The sequence below is a fragment of the Sitodiplosis mosellana genome, unplaced genomic scaffold, assembly GCF_009176505.1.
Source record: "Sitodiplosis mosellana isolate CC-2019 unplaced genomic scaffold, AAFC_SMos_1.0 Smas_scaffold_6102, whole genome shotgun sequence".
NCBI classification, from domain to species: domain Eukaryota; kingdom Metazoa; phylum Arthropoda; class Insecta; order Diptera; family Cecidomyiidae; genus Sitodiplosis; species Sitodiplosis mosellana.
In genome coordinates this window covers 2,013,933-2,033,517 of record NW_022601343.1, presented here as the reverse complement: position 1 = coordinate 2,033,517, position 19,585 = coordinate 2,013,933, and the positions used below count along the sequence as shown (strand labels likewise).

General features: G+C 34.1%; 1 protein-coding gene across 2 annotated transcripts; it reads right to left on the bottom strand.

The window, feature by feature from the left end:
* Nucleotides 1-7: 7 nt before the first annotated feature.
* Nucleotides 8-19,159, bottom strand: LOC129573778 (uncharacterized). Of its 2 annotated transcripts, none has more exons than XM_055454813.1 (7): nt 18,883-19,159; nt 17,080-17,271; nt 3,421-3,928; nt 1,419-3,032; nt 909-1,270; nt 749-803; nt 8-680 (listed from the first exon to the last, which is right to left on the bottom strand). In XM_055454813.1, the coding sequence occupies exons 2-7, from the start codon at nt 17,224-17,226 to the stop codon at nt 37-39; spliced, it is 3,330 nt and encodes a 1,109-aa protein (XP_055310788.1). In that variant the 5' UTR covers nt 17,227-17,271; nt 18,883-19,159; the 3' UTR covers nt 8-36. The 2 variants fall into 2 exon arrangements, with proteins under 2 accessions (XP_055310788.1, XP_055310789.1); XM_055454814.1 differs by having other exon boundaries at nt 19,005-19,141.
* Nucleotides 19,160-19,585: the final 426 nt, after the last annotated feature.

Genomic DNA, 19,585 nt, shown 5'->3' with positions numbered 1-19,585 from the left:
TAATTAATGTCATTAAGTTGATTTTATATTAGAAACTTACCGCACAACTAATAAAACGACGCTCTGCATGTCAACATCTGTCTTAGCTTCTTTATCTAGCCAACGTTTGAAATTTTCCTTCGTGGGTTTACGTAAAAGGTTTTTTAATGAATCACCAGCTAAAAATTTTATTTCTTTCGAATCGACCACGTCTCTTTCATATCGACCATCTTCAATGACATCTTCATCATCGACACTGTCACTTGAGCTTAATCCATCAACTGGGGCCAAGACGACCACACTGGAAATCTTTTTGTTGCGCAATGATTCAACGTCAGGGATTGGAAATTGCTCACCATTCACTTTTACAGGTAAGTACCTGTTGTAGTCTTGATTTGAATTGATGTCAACGGACGGTAGCACAGTTGAGTCAGGTTTTATGTACTTGTTTGTAATACTTTTCTGATTGCTCGAATCAAATCGCACAACTTTGAGGTCTACATTATGTTTTTTTGGTAACAATTTCGATTTCTTCTCCTCGATTTTTTCATCATCTGTATATTGTAGTCCAGTCACAGTATCACCGTTCGGTTTCACTATGTTCAAAACACGATTTGAACTGGAGATTTGAGCAGCACCGCCCGCACCATAAAAATTAGCCAAGTGTTCAGGTGGAAGGGACTCCAATGGAATATCGCCGACTTTTAGAAAAGTAGATAAAATTTGAACATCTACTTTATACAAAATTAATTTGAGACAAATGTGTTACCTTTGTCGTAATCTAAAACACTTATGTCAGCATTATCCAAAATTCCCGATGAAAGCTGCAAACAAACGGAAATTCAATCAAAAAATCCACATTATTCATTTCGATTTCCATTCAAATAAAAAATGAAGTGATAAATGTAATTTAAAAAGTTAAAACATACGAGTTGTTGTCTTAAATCATCTGGGACCTCATCCGGTAAATTAACTTTTTTTGACGTTGGTTTAACTGTTGTTGTCGTTGTTGTTGTTGTTGTTGATGATGATGTTATCGTTGTTGGTCCGAATGATGAAGGAGAAAGGGTTACCTTGCGTGTAGTTGATGATGGCGATGACACATAATTTGTGACGAAATTGCGCTCTGTGCTCACACTATTTAATGATGACAAGCTACTGTCCAGGTGCTCGGATGATGGTGCTACACGATGTCGACTGCTAGCCTGTGAGTTCGTCACTTTTTCGTTATAGTAATTCGATTGGCTCAAATCCCCAAATACATCAGTTGCCAAGTTCGAAACTCCCTTTCCTGAATGGCAGAGAAAAGAAAAAAAACATTTAAAATGAAGATAGGCATTACTCGATTGCTTACAACGACTGTGGGTGTGGCACTCATAACACCATTTCAACCGACCGATTTCATCTTGCTAGACTAATAATAATAGACCTGGTTATACCTGGAATCACTTTTTCGTTAAACACGGGTGCCGGCCGATTTGACAGTGGTGATGAAATTGCATTGTACGTTTTTTGATCTTGCAATTCATAGTTTTTGTTGGGGTAGTTAACTGGAAATACGATTTGTGGTGAAAGTGAATTTGCATTTGTTGATTCATGGTGGTAGATTGTTTTCTGTTGTGTTTGTTGTTGCGTTTGTTGTAGTTGTTGTTGTTGTGCATGCTGATGCTGACGCTGTTGCAATTGTAATGGTTTTGAGTTTTCAAATGACTGTTGTAAATAGAGTTTTTCATCTTGAATGTGCTTCGGCTGTTGTTCTTGCTGGTGGATGAGACCAGGATTTTGGATATGATGTGGCCGCTGATGTGTCAGCGGTGAATCAATGTGCACGCTACTCGATTGTATTGAAGTTAGTTGCCTAAATGGACTGAAAGGCTTGTTGATTTCGCTCAGAGGAACAGTTTCGGTAATATGTTGCTCAAATTTGGGAAGTGATTCGACCAATTCAGCGCCAGATACAAGACGATTAAATTCTTGAGTGTTTCCAGCAAAAAGAGGCTGATTCTGTTGATTGAAAATACCATTTGCAGCAGTTTGTCCCAGAATAGCACTTTTTTGCTGAAAGATCAATTTATTTTGCAGATTTTCTTGCGATGCGAAATTCGAATTTCGATTGGAATCCACGGGTTGATTTGTTGATTGCGGTGCCAGTCGATGATTGGTTGATTCAACCGTATTTTGTTGGTTGGATACGCGGATTGGTTGTGGAAATGATTGTTGAAATTGATTGGCACTTTGATGCGTTGAATATGCTTGAGGTTTCAAACGGAATTGATTGAAATTTGTGTAATGTTGATGATGATTCAGATGTTGACCGGACGGCGATTCGTGTGGCCTTTTTTCGCCATGATGCAATGGAATTGGTATTGGTTTTGGTTGATGGTTTATTGATGATTGTGTACGGAATTTTATCGGTACTGAATTTGATGGTGGACCAAAGTTCAAAATATGTGCGTCGGGAGAGAATCGGTGATTAGGTGGACTGTTTGTGGGTGTTGGAATATTTTTGAAACGGTTGTCAAAATTTTGGGATTGAAGTAAGCGGTTTGCTTGATTTTGCGTATAGCTTAGTAGAAGTCCTTGATCGGCTGTTGGTCTCAAGAATTGTGGCGTATTCAATTGGGTAGGCGGTCCAAATCGATGGACATTTTGCGGTGGCAATGAATGTGTACCCGGGATATCAAAAGCACGTGCTCTATCATTTCCATTGTTCAGCTGATGATTTGGTGGCAACGGAAGTCGCTGAGAAAATGAAGGAGCCACATGAGGTGTGTGTTCTATGCTGGGACTATGTAATTCACTAATTATCGGTTGGAGTGCACTCTCTTCGTAATGCTCCTGAAACTCATGACCGGTTTGATGTTTACTCTCAGTGTTGAATGTAACTTGTATGCCACTATTACTATGGTATACTTCGGAATCAGGCTTTATAATTGTTCGCAGTGTTGTAGAATATACGGGTGGTGAAACAGTGGCTGGAGCAGCATATGGGGCTGCATCTGTTTCATCCTCTTCTTGACTTTCGTCTTGATTAAAATGAGTCGGCGTTAGTGCTGTAAATGTTCAAATTGCAGTAAAAAAATGTCGTTGTTCCAAGGGGCGATTCACGAGCGCTTTCGAGTTCGAGTTTTTACGAGTTTTTGCGAGTTTTTGAGTTTCATATTTAAAATATAAAATGGATTTAAGAAATTTTTTTACATTCTGCAGTTGATTTGCTTGTGCATATCGTTTCATTAATACTTTTAAATCAGTTGTGAATGCTTATAAAATCATATTCATGTGTTTTTCAAGCAAAATCAAACTATTCGGGCATTATTCGGTTTGCCCGAGTTTTGCGAGTTTTATGTGAGTTATGCGAGTGCGAGCGTTCGTGAATCTCCCCATGCGTTGTTCCCGTGAATAAAACTCTTTGCACACCTTCAATATAAATTTTTGGCTTACCTGGAATTGGATCGTCTATAATGAGACCTTTCTTTTCGTCTTTATTGTACTTCACATAAAATACTTGCACTTGCTCCTTTTTCTTTTTTGGTGGTTGATATTTGACCGGCTCCGGTGTTGGAAGCGTTTCGTTACTATCTTTGATGATGATTTCAATTATTGGTTCAGGTGCTTCCACATACTGTTGCTGCTGATAGCCACCAACGTATTGGCTTGGCTGTATTGAATAGGTGGGTCCATAGTTTTGAACATTTGGATATGTTAATGGAAAGTCTTTTTCATAGCCGCTATTGTGGGAACTAACATAGCCCAATGATGAGGACGACGAATCTGGGTAGGGTGAATAGTTTGTAGTAATTCGTCTTTGTATAGTCCGTTTGGGATTCTCATTAAAATTACTAAGTTGTCGTTTGTCGCGGGCATCGTCAATAGTAATTTTTACGGATTTTGGGGGGGTTTTGACATCTTCTGCTGCAATGAACGAAGAAAAAGTGCACAAGACTAGAACCTATGACAAACAACAAAAAAAGAAAAAAAATCAGAAAAAACGGAAAATATTGAAATGGCTCTTGCAATTGTGAATTTTTCAGTAAAAATTATAATGAACATATATTTTGTCTGTAAATCCACACATTTCAAACAAAACTGAAGATGATAAATCAGTGTGAGTCAGTTCAGAGGCTTTTTTGCCATTCTCTTTCACGCCTACAAATTTATTGTGACAACATGCAACTAACCGAAAGCAACACATCGGAATGTGCAATTTAAAAACACTTCCGTGAGTCAACGACGATCTGGTCAGCGACAGCAGGAACTTTCCACGAACATACATGCGCATATTAATGAATATTTGCAATAATTCATTCATTACGATCGTAAACAAGTTTTGAACTTACAAAAACTGCAAACAAATTAAGTGTGACTCGCGTTTTGCCATAGTTTTATTTTCTCTTCATCTGTATTCATCTCGTAGCCGCGCAAAAGAGTAGCTTTTGTTGTTATTTGCGATGTTTCGTTACACCAGTGTTTAATATTATTGAAAGAAACAAAAACCCGTAACCATCCGTGTAAATCAAAAATAATACTGTATTACAGTCGATACAACTGGTGGTTATAACGTAAGAAATAAGCTCTTTTGTGTTTTTGTAAGTAAATCTTTCATTCGTTTTCGATGAACATAGTTCTGTTTTCAGCTGCAAAATGAGTTGAACAGTACAAAACAAAAAAATGCTAATAATAGTAATAATGAATTAAAAAATCACCAAAGAAAAAATTGCAACATGTCTATTGATCGAGCAATTATATTTGGTTTCGCATACAAGAAATTGTTGATTTGCTTCATTTTTTACGCATCGAAATCATGTCAATATTAGTTCAAAACATTGGGCATATTTATGTAATTTTTGAAGATATAAAAGATGTATTTTTGAACCAAAAATCTTGGGTTTTTAGTAAGAAAGAATACATAAAAACTAAATTCGATCAACTTGAAAACCTATTTCCAAACATACGATCAACAATGGAAAAAAATCATCAAACTACAGTTAATTAGGATGATTATGAATTTATGACCAGTTCATTATTAGGAACTATGCTCATCAACAAACAGTCTTGCGTTACATTGAGTATAGTATTTCTTTCCTTTAATATATTATGGTTAGCTCATCCATCTCGAGCTAGCATCAATTACAGATGTTTCTTTCAATCCGTCCGTGTTTTTTTCAGTGAGAAAATGATAAATGTCTTTATACTGACTCGTAACATACATTGTTGCTTTACGAAAATACAGTTTCATGATTCGGAAAAGCAATTACAGTAAAATCCGTTAATAATGAAATCTATTGTCAACAACGTAAATAGTGAACTATTAAACCGAACAAAGAAAATCGACGATTGCAACCAAATGAAACACATTACATGATGAAAAACAATAAGTGATTGAAGATGGTTTTGTCGTGGTCAAATTAAATTATCTTGAACTAAATTAATACATTCTATGACTTATGACTTAAAAATTCAATTAGTTCTTTTTAATGTTTTTGGAACCCGCAAAATGGTAAATTTCCTTGAGGAAAATCAATTTGTGAACCGAATGTTTAATTTAATGTTTGGACCAGCATAATATTTTGCTCAGTATCATCGCCATTATTGGAATCTTCAATAGAGGAAAGCAGTTCTCAGCACTTGAGTACACGTGCGATTATTGTAAAAACTATACAGTTAACTCACGACGATTTATGCATGTCAATAATAATATATATTTGAATTTGGTTGAACAAAAACAAATCTTACGCTCAAAATAGATTTGCCGCTATTCATGGTGAGCATTCCATTATTCACAGATTTAACTATACAACGTCATTTTATCATCAGTCTGTCTCGAACTCATCAAATATCAACTCGACAATTATCCATTAATGTTGAAGCGACTCCTTTTTCAGAATACTTATTGTTATCCCAAGGAACAAAAATGTAACCATTTTCAGTAGATTTCACCATCGCGTAATGTAACGTTTTGGCCCATTTTCGTGGTAATTTCAGTGTTATATTTAACGTGGATTATGTGCATGGTTCCCAATAAAATGACACCTTCCAATGAAATATTTTAACGCAATGCATATTATTCAAAATGTAACGATATATATAATGATATATATCTTCGTCTATATTGTATATTTATAGCCAAAAAATTGAAATTAAACCTTAATCTTAATTTTCGTCTAGATTAAATACATTTTTCAATGCCTGTTTTCTTTTCTTTTCTTTTTATTAACACCGCCAAAAGACTGGCTGAATATTTGGTTTTGTAGGAAAATGACTCCAAGAGTCATGAAAAAACTGATCTTTCGATTTTTATACAATTATGGGTATAACATTAAATAGTTTGATTTTGATTTTTCATAATTATGAACGGATTTTAATTTATTTTTTATTTTTTGAAAGATATAATCTTCACCGTTCTAAAAATGATTTTTTTTTCCAAAATTCATCAAGTGGTTCGACAAATATGGCAAAAATTCTGAAAATCGGTCAAGACCGGCCGCCGATTTTCCGCTGATTTAAGCATTCTTGCTATACTTGCCGAACCACTTGATGAATTTTGGAATGATATGCATTTTCAGAAAGATGATATATCCAAAGCGATACCCAAAATTCCGAATAGCCCTCTGGAATCAGCGACAAAAATCGGCACCTTACTTCATGAATAAGCGAATGACCAAACATGAAAATGTGTAATGAAAGCTTATTGTTAGACCTCCCATCGGATTTTTACGAAATATCCGGAATTTTTGTACGGAATTCAGACAAATGTTCGGAGTTTGAGAGCAGAAAATCCAAAAAAATCCGGATTTCATTCCATATTGAAAAAACAAGAATAAAGTAAATAAATAAGAAAGACATTAAAGAAAATTAAGTTAAATACAACATTCGGTCTGTGTTTCGTTCTCTGGATCGTGGTAATGCGAGAACATATGGGTTTTCACATCCTTAAATCACCCATATTCAATTGAAAAATCTGTTGCACCATGATTTAATTAGGCTTTTTCTGTGCCGTCACTTGATACCAAAAGAGAAAACCAAACTTTAGATTCTGAGAGATTTTCCCATGATTTTGAATATTCGGTTGCGCTTGCTGACATTACAATCAAACTGCACCGAAAAAATATATTTTTTTCAAACGATTTCATATAAATCCTGCTTTTAATAGCAAGATGGAATTACTTACTCAATTTGCTATCTGTATATATTAAGTTATCTGATAATGGGTTTGTGGATTAAAACGAAATGTGTCACACACTAACAGCGAAGTGTAATTGACACTGTTCATTATAAAGCAAAAAAAAAACACATTAATTAAGAACATAAGGGAAAATAAGATAAAAGAGTTCGATCGTAGAAGAGATTAATTCGATCGTTCATTTTTAAATCGGCAAGTGAGCATAGTTGTCAACGAACGATTTAGCGAACGCAGCTATCGTTTCATTCTTTTCTATCTAATGCCTTTAAAAAATTATCTTTCAAACATGAATAATATATCAAATTAAAGGTTTTTCCTTCCTATTTCCAACGAATATATAAACTTTGCTGATTGTGAAGACTTCGGGAGATAAATTACTATGCAAGTGTATATTGAGTACATTTGTATGAAATATTGGTTGTGTTTGATTGGAATGGTTTGAAATGTAACTTCTAAAAAATTTTAAATGAAATTGTGTAAAAATGTACAACTTTTCAATACGTTTTCTTAAAATTTCAAAATATCCGGAAATTGCTGAGAAATCGATAAAAAAACGGAATCCGGAGACTTGCCGAAATATCCGGAATTTCACGATTTTCCGGACGTTTCCGGACGCAATGGGAGGTCTACCTATTGTCAACGGTTCAAGGTAATCTAACTACACGTGTGGAAAAAAAGATAGACTAACTGGAGCGTTCAACATGTTAGTGTCAACCTCAATGACTGCAAAAGTCATCGTTCAACTTATCAAAGAGGTGATAAATTGAAGTGAAGTTTTACGTCTAATTTAAACAAGTCCCTGTTGGTAGTTTTGAAATTACAATTCATGTCGAAACCGAAAGGTATGAACAATCTAAGTTAATCTTCCAAAAACATTAGCATAATTTGACAGTTTTCATTATAAATAAATAAATACAATCAAATACAATCACCAACTCGATATAAAACTCGTTTTAAAAATATTCATTCAATATATGTTGATTAGTTGCAATTAAGGGAAAAAATTAAAATTTCCACATGGAAGTAATCTAGGGTACGCTAAATTTGGCAAAAATTATAGAGCAAAGAAAGAGATCTTCAAAAACTTTGTGGATTCGAAGGAAATTGAACAAATTTCGAACAGACAGTGAAAGCACATTTAGGAGTGGTTACCATTTATAAAATAGAATTCTGAGAAAACATGATTCACATAACTTTTCTGTCCCTGACAAAGCTACTGGAGAAATGAGGATTTTTTTCCAATCCGATTAATTGTTTGCCACCAAGTTGAGTGAATTTGTTTTTGGGCGAAAGGTTTTTTTCCATTCTCACGCTTTTTTTCATTAGATGTTTGCATAACAATATGTCAAAATGGAATGGTGCTGTGCTAGAGCACATATAAAGAGATTGGTTTTATAAAAAAAATGCAAACCTGTTACAAAGAAAACTAAAAAAAAAAGAAAAAGTCGCTTGTATCCATTTCATTTTCAATTCATACTTCGTCAAACATTGTACAAAGACACAATCGGATATCCACTTAAGATTCACACAATTTATTTCCGTTGCGTGAAAAATAAAAACCATAACATATTAGTTATGTAAAACTTAGTAAATGAATCTAAAGCCAACTCATCTCTATGTCGGAAAGAAGAGAAAAAAAAGTACCGAAAAAGTCCAATTGGAAAAAAAGTGAGCAATGGCGTAACTTCACTGCATCAGAAGCCATGGAATTTCTTCGTGTAGGCACACACTTATACGTATCATGGAATATTTCAGGGAATGATTTGGTCATAAGTAGCCTACGGTCGTTGTCATTATGTTTGATGACAGTTCATCTGAAACGTAACGTGTAAAAAATACTTTTGAATTTCAAACGGGCCATGGTGCTTAAGTTTTTCTATCGAGCGTATTTTCCCTGCTGGTTCTGTATTTTTTGGTAGTTGAACCAATTACAATTATATCATTTGATTTGGTTTGGTGAACACGTGTTCAAACTCATTGAAATGGTTGCTATTATTTGCGCGAGTTGAAGAAAATAACACAATAATCATGTGTTCATTGTAAAAGCCATATAATTGGAAATGTGCGTGCGATTCACACTCAAACTATAGGAAAATGAGATATTTCGGATGTCATTATTCTCATGTTTTGTTCAACAATTTTCAATATTGACGATTGTTTTCACGCGAACGCTACACTGCACTGCTGTAGTAACAACACCAAATACGTTTAAAATAAATTGTTTGATCGAATAGTTAATTTATGCATGATTAAAAATTTGAAAACAAAAGCCACTTGAGAGGTATGCATAACAAAACAGCAACATCTGAATGAATAAGTCATTGAATGAATAAACAGGTACACACATACACATACACATACACATGAATGGTCATGATATGTGTGTATGCGTCTGTCTCAAAGATCATCGGAACATCGCTTCCGATGTAATATGCTGCTGCGCTTTGAGGCAACGCGTGAAAGCGCATAAAACCACAAATCATCTGAATGAACTTTTCCCAATGAGCGTTTAACGAAAAGTGTGAACGCCTTAGTACCATTCACACTCTAGTCTCCAGAATGAATGGTGGTCTGAATTTATCATCGCGATGATTTGAAGATGCTGGGTGCTCTCCGCTGGTGCTACACTTTCACCTGGTTTTGCGATTTTGATCGCACTGTCGACCACAATAATTTGAATAAAATATTGACATTAGACATTCGACAGTTGACAATCGACAAATGAATGATTTAATTTTTGAAAAACGAAATATGTCACACTTAGTTTATCAAACTAAATCAAAAGAAAGACAATCCAATTTCCTTTCAAAGTAATTTTTTATGAAATATATTTTTTGTTCTTTAAAAAAGAGCGTATATTTAAAAAAAAATTGCCAATATTCGTTCATTGATATAATAGGAATAATTAGCGACTTGCGTGACGTTATGTTTACAACAAAACTACGCTTTTCCATTCACTTTCATTTTTCACAATCTGAAGCTGGAAGGGAATGAAAAAGCAACAACAAAATCTGCATACAAGATCCAAGCATCTTCAATTATTTAATTGTATTTTTTTTCTGCGCCATTGAAGTTCCGTCAGTAAACAGTCAAGCGTTCTCTTTTCTTCGCCTTATGTCATGGTGATATGTAGCCACTTAGTTATATTTGTTTGTATCTGTTTGATCTCTTTTCTTCCTCCATTCATTAAACATTAATTATGGCTTTTTGCATTTTTCGTGGTTGTGTGGCGGCAATGGTGTAGCATTCATGGAATTTGGCATCACATTTTCGTGATTATTTTTCAATGTTAAGTTATCTGTTGTTTTTATTTTCGCTTTTATGTATGGAACAATTTGATAGCAAGATATAAGAAACAATGCTTAAAGTTCAATGATTGCGCCCGTCTGCAGAAACAAAAATTATGTTATTATTTTTTTAAGATTGCTCAATTCGATACAGTCGAATCTTTGGTCGCACTTTTGCTCGCCTATACGGTTTGTTCATTCAGGTAAATGACTTAAAACGGAAAAAGATTAGAATCTGAATTTGCATTGAACCAAACTATCAATCAAGACGATAATTCAATTTATGTATATCGCAGTATATCGTATGTTTATCTTTTCACTTTCAAGACAATACATTTTATTTACACTGGACAATCAAAATGTTTTTCTGCTGTAATCTCCTTAATTCGTGAAATAAAAGTGTAATGAATGAGCTTTATTCAAACTGTCGATAGTTTTGTCAGTGGATATTAATGGAATAATGGGCTAATAATGGAGAGCGATTGTTTCCCATCATTAAATGAAAATAAAATGGAATTTAATGGGTTAACTTTTGGGGAAAGAGTTTTAGATGCGTTTGTATTAAATTTTTAGGCTAGTCTTTCTGAATAAATGAATTTCACACTCGATCTAAATCGATTAATAAATCTTTAACGCTTATTCAACCACATAGATGTGTTGAATTTGCCAAATCGAAAATGCTTTTTACTTCAATTTTCATGCTTCATCATAAATTTGTGCAAAATGAAGAAATTGAATTTGGAACGTACTCTTCCGTATGCAACATTACTATTTATGAAATTTTAGTCATCGATGATCTTCATTTGACGCACAAAACAGCTAGTCTAAGATTTACAGCAAAAATGATTAAAGCTTGACGAAATCGGTCTAAAAGAGCTCATCCAGAGTCGTAAGCCACCTTTCACCTCATATCAAAAAAGTGAATGTTTTCTTTTCCATGTCATGCCATACCGCTACCGTTGTCATATGCCGCATCGACTCTGCAACTATTCTTTTCAGCTTGCGGTTTGAATACATTATACGACACAGTGTTTGAAATGGGCTTTAGATTTATCTGATCTGATCTGATCTGATCTTATTTTATCATTATCAACATTTTTTAAGTTCAACAAAAGCAAGTTCAATGCCACATTCCATTTGATTTACATTGAAGTAAGGGAAAAATATTTAGTTTCGTCAAATTTGACTTCATAATTTAATTTTAACCGCTTGATATATAAACGTTAATTTTAAACGTTGATGGAGAAATGCGACAACTGAGCATGATTGTTATCTGTTTCAACTTCCCAATACAATTTTATCTGATGGGAAATGAATGTGCGAACACAATATTTCGCGCAGCGAAAGGGTGAACTGAAATTTTGGAAACCTTCAAGGCCTACCGATATATTTGTGTATGAAAAATTCGTCTTCAGACAATTTTGAAAAACACACTGACTGAAATATTTTACATTCGAATTGTATAATTATGAAAGCGTTTTATTTGACGTTTTCGTTTCCGAGACATTCTAATCCCAGGCATCGTTGAGTGGTTGAGTGAGAGCGTTTTTGATGTTTAGCGTTGAATATTGAACGCGTTCCTATTCATCTTCTTATCTTAACCAAATTGATTCAATGGATTTGCTCAAGCGTTCCTGTTTTCATTTTTCATTCAATTTTCTGTGGCTGTCTTTATTGCTACTATTGCCTATGTTTGTAACACTATTTATCATTTGGGTTTTTACAATAATTTATGTGTATGCATAAGAAATTTTATTGCAAAACTATTGAAAGTATCTTTTTTATTATTCGTTCTATTTTGTGTGCTTTGGCACAACACAATTGTACAAAACTATTAACCCTTTATCGCATATCGGTTTCTAAAGTAACCAGATACGCCAGACCACACGTGTGCAAGGAGGGGGTATTCCGGTTTTACCCCCCTCTAGGATTCCAAATGTGACTCACTTTTTTGGGAGACTGGTTTTACACTAGATAGAATCGATTTTCAAAAGTGAGGACCTTTTTTTAGGTCTTCATTTTTTTTGAAACCCATTTATAAATTTGCAGACCCCCATTTATAAATTCCACCCCCCCTGGCAAAATAATTTTACCCCCCTCTAGAATTTTTGACGTTGCACACGTCTGCGCCAGACGCTATAGCTATGAAACCACTGAGTACACCGTACAACACATGTTTTCGCACAAGAGAAATTCCAATGGCGTTTGTTAGAGGACCTCAAAACAAACACTTCTGCATCATTAGAATGTCCGGAACCACGTCTAGATTTTTTTTTATCGATTTCGGTAGTTCTTCTGGGAACCTGAAAAATCAGCGGAATTTTCTTACACTCAAAACATCGTTTTTTGCACATTTCTTGGCTGGTATTTATTGAAAATGATTAAAACGATTGAAACTACAATAATACATTGAATTCAACCTATCTGGTGAGAGCTATGAGGCAAAATGTCGAGAAAATAGTCTATTTTTCCAGTTTTTCGACCAAAGCTCGAACAGTATACATTTTTTTCACTTACTGTGTTCGGCAATATTGTAGCCAGAGTATAGCTGAGCAATACTCCTGAACATATTAACTCGAAAAATCAACATCCAATCCACTTTATTGGCTCAAAATCACTTTTCGCTATAAAACGGTAATTTTGTGCATTTTCGAAGTCCTGAAACTTCTCAACTGCTTAAAATAGAGCAATAGTGTCTGAAGAAACTTTTTAGTACTCCTCAAGAAATTTTCAGGCCAAGTACTAAAAAGTACTAAAAAGTACTAAAAGTGTACTAAAAAGTACTAAATTGTTTTAAACTTTGTTTTTTTTTTGATGGCTCCGGTCAACTCTGGGTGATGAAAAACTATACTAACTCGTGTTAAATACTCCCTTTTTGACCGTAGTAAACACTAGTGTTTAGTACTTATCCGGAAAATTGAAGTTTCAATCAAAAAATGACCAGCATAATCCATTAAATTGTAACATCTTCGGACCATGACCTTTTCGATTTAAATTTCAATTTTTCAACTAAGTACCGGTCACAAATGTTTACTACGGTCCAAAACGGAGTATTTAACACCAGTTAGTAGAGTTTTTCATCACCCAGAGTTGACCGGAGGCATCCAAAGTGTTTAAAACAATTTAGTACTTTTTAGTACACTTTTAGTACTTTTTAGTACTTGGCCTGAAAATTTCTTGAGGAGTACTAAAAAGTTTTTTCAGGCAGTATTGCTCTATTTTAAGCAGTTGAGAAGTTTCAGGACTTCGAAAATGCACAAAAATACCGTTTTATAGCGAAAAGTGATTTTGAGCCAACAAAGTGGATTGGATGTTGAATTTTCGAGTTAATATGTTCAGGAGTATTGCTCAGCTATACTCTGGCTACAATATTGCCGAACACAGTAAGTGAAAAAAATGTATACTGCTCGAGCTTTGGTCGAAAAACTGGAAAAATAGACCATTTTCTCGACATTTTGCCTCATAGCTCTCACCAGATAGGTTGAATTCAATGTATTATTGTAGTTTCAATCGTTTTAATCATTTTCAATAAATACCAGCCAAGAAATGTGCAAAAACGATGTTTTGAGTGTAAGAAAATTCCGCTGATTTTTCAGGTTCCCAGAAGAACTACCGAAATCGATAAAAAAAAATCTAGACGTGGTTTCGAACAAACTAATGATGTAGAATTGGTTGTTTTGAGGTCCTCTAACAAACGCCATCGGAATTTCTCTTGTGCGAGAAAAAAAGTTGAAATTTGTCGAACGGTGGTATTTTTGCATTCTTGTTTGGAAACAAATGTAGGGAATTGAACTAGCTTTCATTTGATACTTTACAGGCTACAATTGGCTGGCTGAATGGAAAGTTTTTTCTGTTCATGTACTGCTGTAAAAAAAAATGCGAAATTATAGCAGAATTCCACATTTTTCCTCCTCTTATCTTGTGGGTTTGTACATTCTTTTCAATTGTCAAATTAGGACTCGTAGGACCAAAACACACCAATTTAACTTTCTGCATCATTAGTTTTATGAAATTTAATTTTTTCAAGTTTTTATAGTGATTTGACTCTTTTGACTCTTTTCCGATTTTCTCGACAAATACGCAATTTTTCAAAAATCTAAGTATGAGGTCTTACTCTATTTATCATGGCACAAAACATATATCAAAATGATTCAAAAACAAAAAATTGTGCATCAAAGGGTTAAGATGCATTGAAAGTTATTGTGGGAGATTAAGATCAACAAGCATTCACAAATCGAACACAAAAACGAATGAAAGTTGTGGCAAATTCCAGTTTTATTTAACATCACCGACATAGTAAGCGGTAAATTACCACCGGTAATGTTGCGTAAGTTGATGAAAAAATTCTGTCAATGTACAGAGAAAATTGAAATTTGACTTTTTTTGCTCATCTGAGTTTTGACGAATTAACTATGCTTCTTCCCGGTAAATATTTTGCCACATTTAATATGGAAATTATCCAAAATAACTCAATTTTCAAATTCTCTTTTGTTGTCGGAACAAAAAGTCAATCAAATGTGAAGGAAAAAATTCATTCATATAGCTGAATGAACATTATATTCTAGACTTGACACGGTGAAGGTGAGTATCTTTAGTATTCATTGTTGGATTGACTTTTTTATAACGTGGCAAAAAGTTATTTCTAGAAAGCCCAGCTATCGATTTATGATTGAAAGACATTCCAGAATGGGAATAGATAGTGACAACATCCATGCCCTAGGAATAAAATTTGGGATTTTACATGCGATTCAGTATATATATGCAATTCGTTTCTTGGATTGAATTTTCATTTTCAACTTGAAAACGAATTGGGGCCAACGAAATCCGTTAGAAGATGGTCTTGAAAAAATGGAACATCAATTAGCAAAGGAAACAATTCTCTCTCTATCTCTCTTTCTCCCTTCTTCCTTCTGGTTAATGAATGGGAAAGTGAAATCAAACTTTATTGGCACACATGTGTGGAAATGAATTCATTCAAAACCTCATGATTCAATTTATGCGTGCCCCAATGACCGATTATCCACCATTTTTATTTCAGAAACGATAATTTCAAAAGAATTTTACGACTTTCGTTAAGAATTAGTGACATAGATTATACAAAATCGTCTGCATTCTTTTTTTGTAGACTGTATGCAAATTATGGAATATCAAAATCTGATATAACGGTTTCTATTTTTTTGATCAACTCATTTCATTGGTTATAGGCCAAACAAAGTAAGAAGCTTAATTTTTCTATTAATAACAGTTTTGTCCGCTGAGAATATGCTTTGCCGTTTATTAAAACATTACTTATTTACTACGTAGGAGAGGGATCAGAGTGAGGGTTTAAAAAGCTGAAGACCGTGAATATAAAGTGATGTATTTGTATATATTAGAATTTCGATCTACGAAAAACTTTTTTTTATATACGAAATTGCCACCTGATGAAATAATGTCTGATTTATTAATTTTTAGTTGAAAATGTTAAACAAAAGCAGTTTTGATATTTTTTGCACGATATTATATGAAAGAGATATTTGACGAATTTGACATACGTATACAAACAAAAATCAATTTCACATTTAACTCTTGCTTTGTTTTTGTATGCTCTACACGTGAATTATATTAAATGCAAATGATGAGATGAATTTCACACTGAAAAGTTTCCATCACAAATACTGACCAATATTTGTGTGTGTGCGAGTATGTGTTGATCAAGGAACTTCGAACTAAATCATACATTTGTATTCGATGTACATGGTTTCTTGGAAGAAGATCCCATGAAAAGGTCATGTAAAAACGAATATACGAAAACGAGTATATTTACCATTATTAAGTGCAATTCCGTTGTTTCAAACAAGCGTAAAGCACTTCAAGTGGTGTCTTAAAAGCAAAAATGGAAAACAATTTTGAAATGGACAGAAGCGGAAGTATTTTTCATCTGCACGTATTAAAAGTGCCCAAAAACACCAAAATTATAGTCAAGTCTTGAGCACATCGAAATTAAAAGTATGGGATTTTCTTTTATTTACATTCAATTGTGTCAATGAAAGATGCCAGAAAGTTTTTAATAACATTGCAGGGTATTTTGTCAATACCGTAAATGTACATCAAAGGCTAAATGTTGAATATTAAACTCATTACATTGCGGGAAAAGATTGTATCCTATTTTATCGTCAAAGAAGATCAAATTTCCTATGCCATTCAAATAAATGGTTTGCAATTGAAGACGGATGTGTAAATGAAAAACGAAAATAAAGATGCTGGAAATTTCTCCAAAAGTTCCCCCTTCTTCCATTTCACCCGAAACAGAAATAATTGGCCCAAAATCATAACAAAATTCCAAAGCTGTAATTACTTAGATTCTGATCAAAAGCCAACACATATTTATGAGAATGGTTCGGATACATTTTAAGCTTAAAACAACCGAACATATTACGATGTACTGTTCAACATGAAGACCTAAATTGTATTGAATTCAACTATTGTAGTTTTGTTGGTTTTTTCGGGTGTAAATTCAATCGATTTCCATGACTTTCATTACTACTATTGAAAAAAACATACAAATATTGACGGACTTGATTATTTTCCACGATTATACTATTTTGCGGAAATTATGTTGTGAACATAATTGTACAATAACACAATACTTACAGCTAAAAGTAGTTTGATCATCTTGTTTGCAGCTCCTTTCTGGTATACAAAGAAGGGGTAATCTAAGGCTATTTCAATTGTCGTTGAGCTAATCCGAGCGGCCCACAATTTACACACATCGATTAGTTCATTCAATTTTTTTTTCATTCAATATCCGTTGCAAGTTTATTTGTTACTTGAATAAAACTAGAACTGTGAAGAAAAGTTCATCAAAATCAGGCTTTGTTATGCGCTAAATCCATCACGCTGAATAAATACATGCGATAGATTTATGCGATAAATGTGATGTGCTCGCTTTGCGGTGAACGAGGTCTGTTGCTCTTCACTACCGCTTAGCGATGCGTTCACTGCAAAGCATGAACGTTCATGCGTGAACAAGTGAAGAGCAACAGACTTCGTTCACCGCAAAGCGAGCGCATCACATTTATCGCATAAATCTATCGCATGAATTTATTCAGCGTGATGGATTTAGCGCATAACAAAGCCTGATCAAAATTATACGACACACGTAAAATTTGGAGAAGAAAAAAAAAATTTCGTAGTCTTCTCTTGCCCAAATTATCAGTCTTGTCGTTCCGCTGCGTATTCGCTCAAAGAAAAGTTAACCGATTGTTGATATACTTCACCGACATTTTGAAACATTTTGACTGTTTTCATACATTCTTAGTGATTCGGAACAACTCTCAGCACGCTTTTGTATGTGTAATTCGAGAATATCGAAAGTAGAAGAATACCGATAAATGAAGCGAATAAAATGAATTCATAAGCAACTACAAAAAAAACTCAACAAAAGTGTGTCACCCACAAAATGCGCTCGCCGTATGAGAGGAAACGTAAGCCGTATACAAAAAAGTGGGCATGTAAAATGCAGTGAAATGAAGACGACGACGTCAACAAATGAGAAAGACAACAAGATGAATAAAACTATTATGACCTCACAAATGCAACATGCTCATGCTTATATGTATTATAGGAAGATTGCCGCAAAAGATATCTAAACAAAATTTATAAAATTGAAATACAAAAAATAGCTTCATTTACGGTGTTTTTAAATTTCCTGATCTATATGGTGGATGAATGAAGTGTCACACAAGTGAGTGGGTTTTGCAAGTGAATGTAGCACGAAATGAAAATTCACGCAAACGGCAGTTGTATTATTTATCATTTTTAATACCTCTCGTATTTGGCTAAAAATTCGTTGATATTAAATGTAAACCACGTGTACTAATTTTCACTTTGAGAGTTTTTTTATTATGGTATCAACTAATGTGATCTATGGCGACGAAATTGAATTTGGTCAGATAAATCGATGTGACCACTTTCTATTTTACATGGGTATGGTGTATTCAAACTCATCCTGTTCAATCAAAAGAAAGTGCAGTGCTATCGACAAAAAATCTGCCCGAATTTATTGTACAGCAATCCACCGGATGATTTTCAAATGTAAATAGCTTTTAAATCAATCACTACTTAATTATGTCCAAATTTGAAACAAAATAACGAGAAAAAATGTTTCATTTTCTTTGAAATGGCACGTGTGATGCAACATTTTTTTCAAAATCTTCATTATTCTTCATCGAATTTTCTTCAACCGTATTCGCAATTTTTTATACATTGGCTGATGTGAGAATAATTCGGTTCCAAGATAAATGCCGGCGAAGTAATACTATTGGTGTCGAATATATCGTTCAGATTTGCGAAGAACAAAACGAGTGTCATAATTGAAGGAAGAACGTGTGTATTTTGTTCGCACAAAATGAACTTTTAGATATTCTCTGCATAGATTAACGGTATCACACTTACAATTACGACGTAATATTGTCAAACAATCAATAAATATCGATCGGATATTATTTGTTTCTTTTAATTTTACTGATTTGATTGGTCACTTGAGCTATATAATTTTGCTTAGTTTTTCAAATCACCAATATTTCGCTACAAAGCATTAACTTGAGTTATTTAACCGAGTCAATGTACTACTGTTTGATGTGATGCTCTTTCGCGTTTGACTTGTCTTCTATCAGAGGTGAAAAAACACGTCCACTTTCATGAATGGTTTTGTGGTACACTAAATGGTTTTCCAAATTCATTGTTCGACGCTAATGATGAGCGCGAGCGAGTGTAATAAAATTCGCTGAAAACCGTTTTTTTTATTTTGTTGGTATTCCATACCAATGACGAAAAGCATTCAATCTCAGCATTCAAAACACAAGCCACAATAGTAAGAGAAAAGAGCAAGAGACGAACACCAACAACACAGCTCGCAGCGGATCAGATCCGACACATTGGTGCACAGCGCATGAGAGTGTAGAGAGTATACCATCATGTGTTTGTTTTCTTTCACTTCAACACCATTTCCTTACTATTCCATATGCGCTAACAGGCAATCGTTTTTGCCGATTGTTTTCTCTATCTTAACAGCCGATGTGAATGTGTGATGAAGACTTTTGTATACGTTTTAGGAATCGTGGGGAAGTGTGCGAAGCGAAGTATATGACATACCATC